The following is an 11,331-nucleotide window of genomic DNA, read 5'->3' as shown; positions in this document are numbered from 1 at the left end:
CCTTACGAAGCAAAGTTTCCACAGTTTTTTGCATCTCGTCGACTCTCTGTGAATAAGATGTAACAGTAGAAGTCAATCCGTCCAGTATTCCTTCGATAGCAGCTATCCTGTTATTTGTTTCGCCAAGTTGTTGATGTACTGACTGCGTGGTTTGCTTTAGGACATTCAGTTCAGCCAGAATTTGTGTAAACATAGTTTCAGTGCCAGGTCCAGGATTAAGTTCGACGTCACCACAAGAACAAAGCAAATCCACGAAACAATGGTAAGTCGTCAAAAGCACTACGCTCAGGGGCCGTGGGCACGGCAGAAGCAAAAGAAAGGCATCATCGCTATGGTAAACGTGAACAGGACGCTTGTCCCTCACCTGGATAAGAAACAAGAAGGGGCTTGTAAGACGCATATTCCTTGGGCTTCCGCCGCGCCCACTGACAAGGCTGCACCGCAGGTCCGTCTTTATACCCGTCGGAGCTGGTGACGTAGACGATGGTGGCTGGTGATAATCAGCATGTGGTAGATTCCAGGCGGGCAGGTCCGGATTTTCAGTTCCGCAGGTGTTTTCCGCTGACTGGTTGGTCAAGAAAACGTGATGCTCGGTCGCTTCGACAGGAAAACCGAAGCATATTTCGCCTGGTGAAAGCTTCACAGCGATGAAGTGCACGGCCTGGATAAGAAACAAGAAGGGGCTTGTAAGACGCATATTCCTTGGGCTTCCGCCGCGATAAGGTAACGGCTGCCGCAGTGGGTTTTCCAAACTTCCTCTCGAAAAACAACATGTGCCCCTTGCTCTCGTGCACTTGCATAATCCTTCATCATTCTCTTTAGGTCGATAGCTCTTAACGTGTCTCTGCATGAGTATTCCGGCGCCGTCAGGTATGCGCTGACTTCGTATTCCTCGCCGTCGAGTCTACAATTTCATATTAGTCGCCATTCATTCTGCTGCTTTGTTGTGTACGCACAACGATAAAAACATTCTGCTCCAGTTTGAGCCTAATAGTGATTGCCCCCACCAGACTTGCGCAGCCAGGGACTAACGCAACCGCCGACGATACTGCTTTCCCGTTGGATCTCTTCAAATCAACCCCGTTTCTCTGCTGCATGATCATTATTACTATGTTGATCACTGTCGTGGGAGGCTTCGGGGATACCCTTGATCTTTTAGAACCTTCTTCGTTTTCTTCTCCTGAGATTAGCGATTTTTGCTCTCCTGAGCAGCCTTCATCGTGCGTCTCTCCTCATCTGCTTCCGCTTCTTCCCTGCCACGATTCACATTCCCGAAGTTCTTCTGATTGCGTGCTCTCTATATTATCTCGCCTCTTGAATTTACGGGATCTCCATGCTTTCTGGGTCGTAGTCCCACTGGCTTACTATACCGGCTGGTCTCTCGTAGTACCAGCCACCTCAGAGGCTGAGATGACGTTAGGCTTATCAATAAGAATACGAGAGGGAAAGCACCTTAGGTGGTTGTGCAACAAACCTTGAAGTAAAGGAAAGGGCTGCAGCTTTGCATTCGATGGGAAAATGACATCGAACGCAATCTGTGCAGAAGGTGAGTTCTTATATATTTGGCGGACATCTGTGAAATTAATGTTTAAGGGATCAAGGAGAGACTGCACGAAACACATAAGTGGAGCATGCAAACGAGACCAGGTGGAACTAAAAAAGACTGCAAGTTGACTAAGAAATATTATACTGGGTGCGTAAGAGATGAGTCGCACAATTTTCAAAATGATTGAACTTTGAAAACGTTTGACGGTATAGACTCTCGAGCCCTAGCGTGGGCTTACACCTTCGTCCTCGTCTTTCAGCACAGTGAGACACTCCACGGCAAAGGCAGATCACAAAATTGTTCAGGAATGAATCAGGTGCATCACTGATCATGACATGTAATTTCGCTATAACTGAAGGCAAGGAACGAAAGGCTCACACGTAGTTGAGTTCATTCATCATTTCGTAACACTACACCTGTCTTCATCTTCTTTACTGAGATTATCATCATCGTACCGGTGCGCCACGAGTGCACGCTCCCACTAAGGGCAACGGCTAGAGGAAGCACGCCTATCTACGCCCGCCATACTTGCGCTAGAGACGGTGCATTGCTTTCTAAGCCCTTATACTAGCCCTCGCGGATCCCTTCGACCAGCCTAGCATCGTTGTCTCCACCGCCATGTCACGCGCCGGCAGTCCAAGGTCGGTCACGCCAACAGCGTCCGTCAGTTTCCCCCGGGCGCCCACCACCGGTATATCGACCGAAGAAGTGCGGTCTAGCGGACCGTACGCCCACGGCAGCTTCCAACAGAGGATGCTCATCTTCGGCATCGCCGCCATGGGGGCACTGATATGTCACAGCCAGTCGTTCGCCCTCATCTCGGGCCCCGTGGACCACTGGTGCAAGGCTCCATCGCAGTTCTCCCATCTGTCGGTCGAGAATTGGAAAAAGTGGGCGTAACTCTGGACGAAAACGGCGGCTACAGCCAGTGCTACGCCAACGTCAATCCCCAATTTGGTAACAGCAGCGGCCCCACGGAGACATTTGCATGCGATGCGTGGAACTACGATCAAGGACTGGCCAGGCGGACTGTCCGCAGCTTCTGGAACATGGTCTGCCACCGGTCGTGGCTGCGGGCCCTGGCCAACGCAGTCTACATGAGTGGAGCACTGGTCTTCATTCCCTTGGCCGGGTACGTGGCTGACATGTCGGGCCGGCAGCCGGTCATCACTGCAGCAGTAATGTGTTTGCTCTTCAGTGCTCTGTGCAGCCGCTGCGCGGACACATACTTCGTCTACGTGGCCTCGCGGTTCGTCAGCTCAGGTAGCGTGAGCAGCATCTTTGTCATCACATTTATCTTGATCTACGAACTCACTCCGTTTAAGTACCAGGCATCCTACCTAGTCCTCTTGACCTCCGTCCCCTTTGTCTGCGCCGATGTGTTCGTCTTCTTCATGGTCCGCCTTGATTTGTCCTGGTATTGGCTGCAAACGGTCGTCTTGAGTCCCACGGTACTTTTGCTATCAACGTTCTATGTTACCAACGAGTCACCGCTCTGGCTCATCACGATGTCGCGGTTCCGCGAAGCCGAGATAGTCATGAAACGAGCTGCCAAGATAAACGGTGTAAAGCTCGAAGCAGCCAAGCAGTCGGTGCGCAGACTGCGCTCGGAGCTTTAAGGGCGTGAGGGCAGTCACACCGCCGCCTCACCGGCCGCCGTCGTGAGTGCAGGCGACCTTCGGGAACGAGCCGTTGTCGTCTTCCTCATGAGCTTCGCCGTCATGCTCGCTTACTACCGCATGTTGTGGGCCGTGCTGGAGCTCCAAAGTTCCGAGGTGGTGAAGATCACGGACTTTAGCTTGGGCATACCCAGCTACATGGCCCTCTACATCGCCGTTAATATCGCCGGCAGAAAGCAGCTTCTCTTGTTGATGCTACCGCTGCTCGGAGGTCTGTGCAATCTGTGTGGTGTGGTTGTGTACGCACGACCCTGGTACATCGCCTACGTTCTCATGACCATCGCAAAGCAGTGCGCCATCTTGACCGCAACCGCACACTACATATTTATTGCGGAACTGTTCCCCACGAGCGCTCGATGTGCAGTCATGTGCGCAGCGTACGCCTGTGGTCGAGTAGGGGCGATAGTTGCCTCTTCACTTCGCCTGCTGAAGGAGTACGGACGCGATGATGTGGGCTTTGCAATCGTTGGCAGCGTGGTAATTTCCAGCCTAGTACTTGTGCTGCGACTGCCCGAGACCAGCTTTGGACACCAAAAACAGCCAAACAAAGAGCAGAGGAAGGACCCGCTGTTCCTAATGCAAGTGTCATTGAATGGGATGCCTCATGGGAGTGGACGAAAAAGTCCGCGACGAGCTGGCAAGGCCCGTCGATGACATCGTTGAATCATGCGCGAAGATTGAACAACGTGCTGTAAAAGGAGGCAGATTTCGACTTTTGTTTGTAGTTGTGTGTATAGGCTGAACAAGAACTCTAAGCAGATGTGCAGTGGACTAACTTATAACAACGTATAATTTCGCATGGCTACTCTCTAACCCCGATTGGTTTATTTTGGTTGAAAACACGCAAAATCTTGCAGTACTCATTTGTCTGCAGAGAGCTCACCAGCTTAGTATCGCGGTGCACTATCATTTTTGTCACCTAGTCCTCATTTTCAAAGTCCGTAGTTAAGCATCAAATGAAATCTCTTCACTACGAGCGAAGTTAAGTTCTCAGTTCGCACTTAGCAACAATGTGCACCATAAAGCCACTGAGAGTCACTTATACTTTGTGTGAGCCTTTATGCCGTACTCAAGGAAATTTTTTCGCGGTAATGCAGTGCGATTTTTGCAGCACCGTAGGGATTGCTTATATTTCACCTATCCTCAAATGCCAATGTCACATACGCGGACGTCCTGATTTGCTTTCCTGGAAGTTAAGCTGGAATTTATTTCGTAAGCTGAACCAGTTGTCCGCAATCGTGGCAGCCTGCGTCCGTTGTTCCTATCTCCACTGGGCGCCTATCTTCATTTCGTGTGTAATGTCTTCTGCGTTGTGACGCGCACAATAAATACTTCAAGCTTGCAGAATCAACCATAAGAGTTTTAAATAAATCTAATTGCCGACGTTCCTGGTTTGGTTCGTTTGACATAATGCCTTCATAAGTCAGTAGTCAATCAGCAGCATCTAATCGTTCCACACGCTTCGGCGAATAGCTACGAGTGGCGTATCAACAGGCCCTGGGCCATGTATGCTTCTAATGACTTCGTCAGTACAAACATACAAGCGCAGCCGCAGCACTCTGGTTCGATCTCGGCCGCAGCTGCCGGGTTTCGATGCAGGCGAAACGGAAAAGGCACTCGTGAGAGAGAGAGAGAGAAAACTTTTATTTCTTTCCAAGAGGTTCGCGGGGATGAAGACTTCCTGGTCGTCTTGCTTGGGTGCTGGCGACTTGAGTCTTCAAGCAAGAGTGGGCCCTCAGTCCAGGGCTCCACTGAGTTGTGCCGCTTCAGTTGCGTGCTTTACCAAGGCCCTCTGGACCTCAAGCTCGCTGCTGAAGAGACAGCTCTCCCATTGCTCCGCACTCGGTGTTTGTTGATTGTGGAATGCTATGTTTCTCTTGCATTCCCAGGTGATGTGATAGAGTGTGGGCGTACTGCCGCACCAGGGGCAGTCTGGTCTGAATTGCGTTGGTGATATCTTGTTGTATGTGTGTAGGTTAGGGAAGGTGTTCGTCTGTAGCCTATGCCAGCCCACGCAGGCGTAGCAGGAAACGAAAGGGCGGACAGTCTAGCTCGAGGGCTCACTTACCGAGCAGGCTTATCGATCGTCTCGGAGTCACGGCTACTCATATGCGAGGGGGGCTACACAGAGACCCTACAACTATATAGGGGAATCAGAAAGAGATATCCATCACCACACAAAGCACTAAATAGGGAAGAGGCTGTAGGCACTCGTGAACTGTCCATGCCGGTGCAGGTGTTCGCCATGACGTGAAACACTGTGCTTTTCTCTTTCCTCAAAAACTAATTAGCGTACGCCGAGCACTAAACCCAAAAAACGTGAGGGAATGTGGCGCCATCTGTCAGTTGCAGCAAGTTTCTAGGTAGGAATTTTTTAGCGCTCTCTGTTAGTGGGGCCTTTCGCGTATCTAGGAAGCCGCGTTAGGTGCACTAGGTCACGGTCGTGTGCGTCAACATTACAAGAATTTAACCAGTGTCGCGGCTCCCAATGCAAGCTAGTAAAGCCCCTTGATAATAAGAATGTAGCGACACAGTCCTCCGAGCCGCGCTTTCCTCCTCGATTCTCCTCGCGCGGCAGCTGTGAGCTCTGCGCACGACACGCTTTTTCTCCTTGGCGCCCACCGGCCGACCGCAGCAGTGAGCGAAGCGCGTGTTTTTGGGCCAGCTCTGCGCTCCAGGAGTGCACAAAATCTTTGAAAAATTGCAAGAAGAACATTGAGAATGCCGAAAGTAACGTTCATGAAGAGAATGGTTTCTTCTTAGAAATGTGTGAATGGGGAATACTGACGTAAACAAAGCCTTAAGGCGAGCTCGGTACTGCAGTAATTTAAGTCACATGATAAGGTGTTTTAGTTTGTGCTCCTGATTTAGTACTGCCTCTGACTTTGTCTGTGTTTATTTTTTAGAACGTGAACTCTGTCGCCGCAGTAAAACTTCGGAAAACGACCCGGGCTGGTGCTCTGGACTTCAAGATCAGAGAAGGTCAAAGCGGAACTTAGTCTGTTTCGCTACTGTCAAGCTATGAGTCTAGGCATAGTATATGTCGCGTGGTAAACCGTGAGTTTGGATCACTGGTAATTATATACTTATTATTACTAATTACTGGAAACCAAATAAATCGATATTTAGTAGATTACAATTAAAACCCAAACTTGCGCTGCAGCATCGAGTCATATACAGTCGGAAAACTTAGGCCAACTGTAATGTTACCGTGCTAGCCAGCGATCCACATTAATCTGCGTTAATTAGTTAATTTGCTACAAAACCAAACAATGAGCTAGGCAATGAAATCGTATACTTTGCGACAGAAACAGCGCAGCACGAGACAAAGAAGGGACAGGAGAAACACGACGCTTTGTCTCGTGCTGCGCTGTTCCTGCCGCAATATCAAGCACCAACCAGCCCAACTTTCCACCTTGCTAAAGTCTTATACTGTTGAAAACCTTAGGATGAATGCAAATGCTCTGAATTATTTTACGATACCTATTAATTAGCGTTATTGAGCTATAAGCAATCAAAACAACCCTTTGCATTGTAGTATCGAGTCATATACCTTTCGGAAGCTTAGGTTCAGTGCAAATGAGGTGTGCTAGTTATCGGCCCGAAGGATATCGGGCGGAGAGCCGACCCTCAGGGCAAAGGGCGAGCAAGGGGCAAGGAGAAGGCGAGGAGGTCGCGCGGCGGCGGCAAAATTCAATGGTTGGCGGTACTTTCATGTTATCAAGGGGTTTTACAAGCTAGCGGTGCAAGGTAACCCCAGTGGCGGGAACGAGAACTAATGGCGCTGTAGCAGACGACGTGCTCCCACTGCATGAAGAAGGCGACTACAGCTAGTGCTGCGCCTACGTCCGTCTCCCAGTCGGTAACGACAGAGGACCCGTCAGGACGTTTACTTGCGACACGTGGGACTACTATCAAGGACGGGCCCGGCGCACTGCCCGCAGCTTCTGGAACATGGTCTGCCACAGGCGATGGATGCGGGTAGTGGCCGACGCCATCTAGATGAGTGGAGAGCAGTGAAAGCAATACACAGACAAGGCAGCAACGGGGCAAGTTCGTTGTGTATATTGATTGGAAAAAATTGGCAGTGGCTTAGATCGGCAAAGCCAGGATATACGTAGCGAGAGGTACCAAAGAAAAGCCTTAGTGGCGGAGTGGAAGCGTCTCCATCTCGAGCGCCGATAGCCGTGGTTCGATTCCCGGATTCTACGCCGGCTTTTTTCTTTTTGTATTCTTTGAGTACTGTGCGTGCCTGCAGCATCAAACGGCGGCACTGATAATAAAAGATTTTATCACCAGGGAGGTTAAAGGCGTGCCTACAAACAGCGCGGCAGCAACCTCACATTGCTCAAGCCTGCCGAGCTACCCTGAAACCTGGCCGAAAACCCATGAAAGTGGAACGGCCTCACCAAAAATAAATATCCGGCACAATTGAAGTACCTTACTCTGGGTATAAAATAAAAAGTATTGATCATACGGTTAATGACGTTGAAGGAGATTTCATTCAAGAGATGTTTATTGGCACCAGTTATTGGCACCAGTTTGTTTGCACTGCCTCACTTCTCATTGCCATCTCCACCTCGAGAACGTTGCTGCAGATTGATGTCGATGACCTCAGGCTTAATGGCAGCTTTCAACCGAATTCTAATCTTCATTGCTTTTATTCGGAAGTGCATCTCCTGGCATTTTTGCGGTACAACGCTTTCCTCCTTTTAATTTGCATAATTACCAATTTATAAAGCACGAAAAAAGAATGAAAGAATTTTTTGCGGGACTCTGACAAGAAAACAGCGCATCTATAACTTTTTTATTATAGGATGGATAATTAGTGCCGGTGCCCTACACCGTTGAGGGCTTAAAAGAAGAAGATAGGCAAATAATCCACACGCACCAGTGCTCCGGAAATACGAGAAAAGGCGCTTTAGTTGCGGTGAGGGAGCTGTGGATCACCACGCACCGCCCATTTTCATTTCACTGTGCATTGAAGAAGGCCACGCTCGTCGCAGGGAAAGCTGCATCCATCAGAGCGAAGACGCGACTGCATCCAGCAAGCCTTTGCTTGCGCCATGTTCTTCGTCCTGCTAGTTGCTTTGTTAGTCTCCCTGCTGCCCGTCATTCTTTTCTACGAGGTCTTCACCAGCGCAATCTTGGCTGTGTTGGCGAAGTACGCGGTGTCGTTCTGCGGCCCGCTTCCAAGCCTGGCGACCACATGTGCACACGTAAGTCGGCTAAAATCCCCAAATGTTCACAGCCTGGGCAAGCCAAGCTTTGCTTTCTTGTGCAGAGGGCAAACACTTGTCTAGAAAGACCGAACTGTGTGTTCTGCAGCTCCCAAAGCTGGTACGACCAATAGGCAAAAAATGACGAAATCATGAGTTCAACTGCATATGCATATATCCGGTCCATTTTTAACCAAATATTATCGCTAGGTGTCGCGGGCTCAGCCTGAAACACACCTAGAGCGTGTTATAGACAAGCGTCTTGCCCTCTGTACCACGGCCCTAAGAGGGACCGACATGGTAAAAGGCTTCGGGCAACATGGTTTGCCTTTGAGCCTGTAGTGGGGCCCTTAAGTTATTCCTGGAGGTTTGAAATCTCTCAATGTAAAGTGGAGAGCAGGAAACGAACTTTCTAGTTTGAGGGGAGAGGACTTTTTAAGGGGGAAGAGAGCGCGGGACGCTACGGGTAGCGTAAAAGACATTCCTGTCGCTAATCGCATCGAGGGGTGAGAAGTACGGCGCGTCACATTTCTGATTGCTTGATTGTAGCCCGAGAGTGAAGCCGGGGATTTGGTGTGTCGCGTGGTGCATGACGGATGGGATCGAGCCGCCCGATTGCACGGTCTGAACTGAACTCGTCAGAGGCAGCTGGTGGTCCGTCCGCGGGGAACACTGATACAAATGCATACTTTGCGCACGAATCGCATTGATTTCTTGACATTTTTTTAGTATGCTTTGAAATTACAGAAATTCGAAGACGCATATGTCACTGAAAAGACATCAGAGTTTCACAACCGCTCTTTCTTCAGCCCGGGACAGGGTGCAGCCACCTGACATCTGGCCAGTGCTGGTACTCCAACGACACGCTCCTCACCTGTTCGCTGGGCAACAGGAGCCTGGAAGACGCCTTTATGGTTGAGGCTTACTGCCTAGGTCCTTCCATCCAGGCCAATAGATTCAAGGTAACAACCAAACTCCTTGTAATGATGCGGTATCTCTGGAAATGTGCACAAGAAAAGCATGCTCTTCAAAATTCTTTAAGCGGCCGATTGGTCAAATCACACTATCTCTCTAGTTTTTTTTTTCCCGTCATCAGTCTTTCCGTCGATTGTTCGGGCACCGATAGTGTATACGTCGGCCTTAGCTCAGACACTTGTGTATGCCGACTGCAGCATCCTTTAGAGGACGCTACCAATTGTTCCTCTGTGCTTCTCTTGTTCTTGTTCCTCTAAACGTGTGGTGCCATAAACGGCACTAGGCCACTTCATAAGAGCGTCAGGACCTTTTGTCCTTCCCGCGATTAGGCAATTCCGTCTTCACTGATTTTTTTTCTCGCAACTACGCTCAGGAGGCATCCCTCAACTCTTGGAGCACCGAACCTGTCGCAGGCCTGTGCTTGGTTGTCGCAGCGCTGGTTCTCCGCCTGAAATTTCGGATTCCCTATTCGATCACTGCCGCCCTACCCATCGCCGGCCTCGTGCTTCTCGTCGACCCGCGCTCAATCCGGGACCTGCTCCTCTTCGACGTGGCCATCATGCACGCAATAGACCTCCTTCTGTTCGCCAACTCTTCGAAATTCATCTCTATGGACGCATTTATCAACCGCGTAAGCAATTATGACCAAGGCCCTGGGTTTGCTTTGGACAGAGGTAATAGCTGTTTCTGTTAAAAAACCTCTGAAAAGGATGGCATCGTGGGTAAGAAAAGCAGAATATACGTGCACATTAAATCGTCCATCCTTCTCCCTTCATTCATTTTTCTGTCCAGCTGTAACCTGTAACAACGTAACCTGTAACCGGTAGCTGTGACCTGTAACAATTAATGTTACAACTCAGTGTTAGCTCTGCACCCGAATAGTGCACACGGCGCGGTTCTTTATTTTTTTTTAGCCGCATGCTCCTCTGCGAAGACACGACAGTGGAGGGCGGGTCTGGAAGAGTGAGAGGGGCCGTTATCTCCAGCAAACCGTTTTCCAAGCCTCCTCCTGCATGCTTCTTCTTGTAACGACGTTGCGGTTTTTACCGACCAATAAAAGCCCCCTCACGACTTTGGTCATACGAGGCGCATGAATTTAGTGCAGCAGTATTCAGGTGGGGAACAATGACATCAATAATTTATTTGTAAACTATCGGCTCGATTTTGAGGACACACACATGGCATGACCGCTCGGCGCCGTTTAGTCTGGACAATCTTGCATTTTATAACCACTTTTAAAAATGTTTCATTGACCTTTCAATAGCTGAGCTCAGCGGCGAGCTGTGCTGCAGGCAGACGCTGCGGAAGATAAAAGCTAACGATTTCTCACGCCTCTCCATCTTTGTGAAGTTTCGCCGCGGTAAAACTTGCGGTGCAGGGACACCACGTACAGCCCCCGTTAAAAGTATTCCGGCCACAGTGTTCAGTTCCAGGGGAATTAAAGTCCCTTTAATACTCCGATATATGGAGCATTCAAAGGAGACGTTAAACAGAAAGCTTCTTTACAGCGATAGTGAACCTTCTCCTCGCATTTTAGGGCCCTATGGTCGTTAACGGTGCCGTGGTGACACTATCATGCGGCTCAAACGGAAAGCCTTTGGCCTCAAGTCTTTTGAACAACCCTGTCGCTGGTTGGCCTCAGTGTTAAAAACACATTCTTCGAAACGTGACTGAGCGCGACCGGGTGAACGCATATTCTTGTCAAATCCCGGGTGCATGCGAGTCTGTTTACGATCTTTTTTTTAAAATGCGTCCGTTCTCCAGTTTGAGTGGTATTGAAAGACTGGAAGTTATACTGACTGTCCTTTCAAGCCATCACATTTTCAAGTTTTTGTTACAGAAGAGGTGCCGTGAGGAGCGTTCCTAAACTGTCGATTGGTTAAGGCTTTTCCTTGCTCTCAGCCGTCAAATA

General features: G+C 49.5%; 3 protein-coding genes across 3 annotated transcripts; all 3 read left to right on the top strand.

Annotated features, from left to right (window-relative positions):
• Positions 1–2,337: 2,337 nt before the first annotated feature.
• Positions 2,338–3,165, top strand: LOC144134394 (organic cation transporter protein-like). The gene has a single exon (XM_077667317.1). It carries the CDS (start codon positions 2,338–2,340, stop codon positions 3,163–3,165), a length of 828 nt encoding a protein of 275 aa, XP_077523443.1.
• Positions 3,166–3,267: 102 nt separating this feature from the next.
• On the top strand, positions 3,268–3,879 carry LOC144134393 (solute carrier family 22 member 6-like). The gene has a single exon (XM_077667315.1). The coding sequence runs from the start codon at positions 3,268–3,270 to the stop codon at positions 3,877–3,879; it is 612 nt and encodes a 203-aa protein (XP_077523441.1).
• A 4,235-nt stretch (positions 3,880–8,114) lies between these two features.
• On the top strand, positions 8,115–10,973 carry LOC144134392 (uncharacterized). The gene is made up of 4 exons (XM_077667314.1): positions 8,115–8,444; positions 9,254–9,406; positions 9,793–10,093; positions 10,957–10,973. The coding sequence occupies exons 1-4, from the start codon at positions 8,292–8,294 to the stop codon at positions 10,971–10,973; spliced, it is 624 nt and encodes a 207-aa protein (XP_077523440.1). The 5' UTR covers positions 8,115–8,291.
• Positions 10,974–11,331: the final 358 nt, after the last annotated feature.

This window comes from Amblyomma americanum, chromosome 5 (genome assembly GCF_052857255.1).
Source record: "Amblyomma americanum isolate KBUSLIRL-KWMA chromosome 5, ASM5285725v1, whole genome shotgun sequence".
NCBI classification, from domain to species: domain Eukaryota; kingdom Metazoa; phylum Arthropoda; class Arachnida; order Ixodida; family Ixodidae; genus Amblyomma; species Amblyomma americanum.
Note: the sequence above shows the minus strand (reverse complement) of the source record. Positions and strands in the feature narration are given on the sequence as shown.

Coding starts and splice junctions, on each gene's coding strand:
- LOC144134394 (XM_077667317.1), top strand. CDS start 2,338: ATGTCACAGCCAGTCGTTCGCCCTCATCTCGGGCCCCGTGGACCACTG.
- LOC144134393 (XM_077667315.1), top strand. CDS start 3,268: ATGCTCGCTTACTACCGCATGTTGTGGGCCGTGCTGGAGCTCCAAAGT.
- LOC144134392 (XM_077667314.1), top strand. CDS start 8,292: ATGTTCTTCGTCCTGCTAGTTGCTTTGTTAGTCTCCCTGCTGCCCGTC. Junction 8,445..9,253: donor TGGCGACCACATGTGCACAC/GTAAGTCGGCTA, acceptor CTCTTTCTTCAG/CCCGGGACAGGGTGCAGCCA. Junction 9,407..9,792: donor TCCAGGCCAATAGATTCAAG/GTAACAACCAAA, acceptor AACTACGCTCAG/GAGGCATCCCTCAACTCTTG.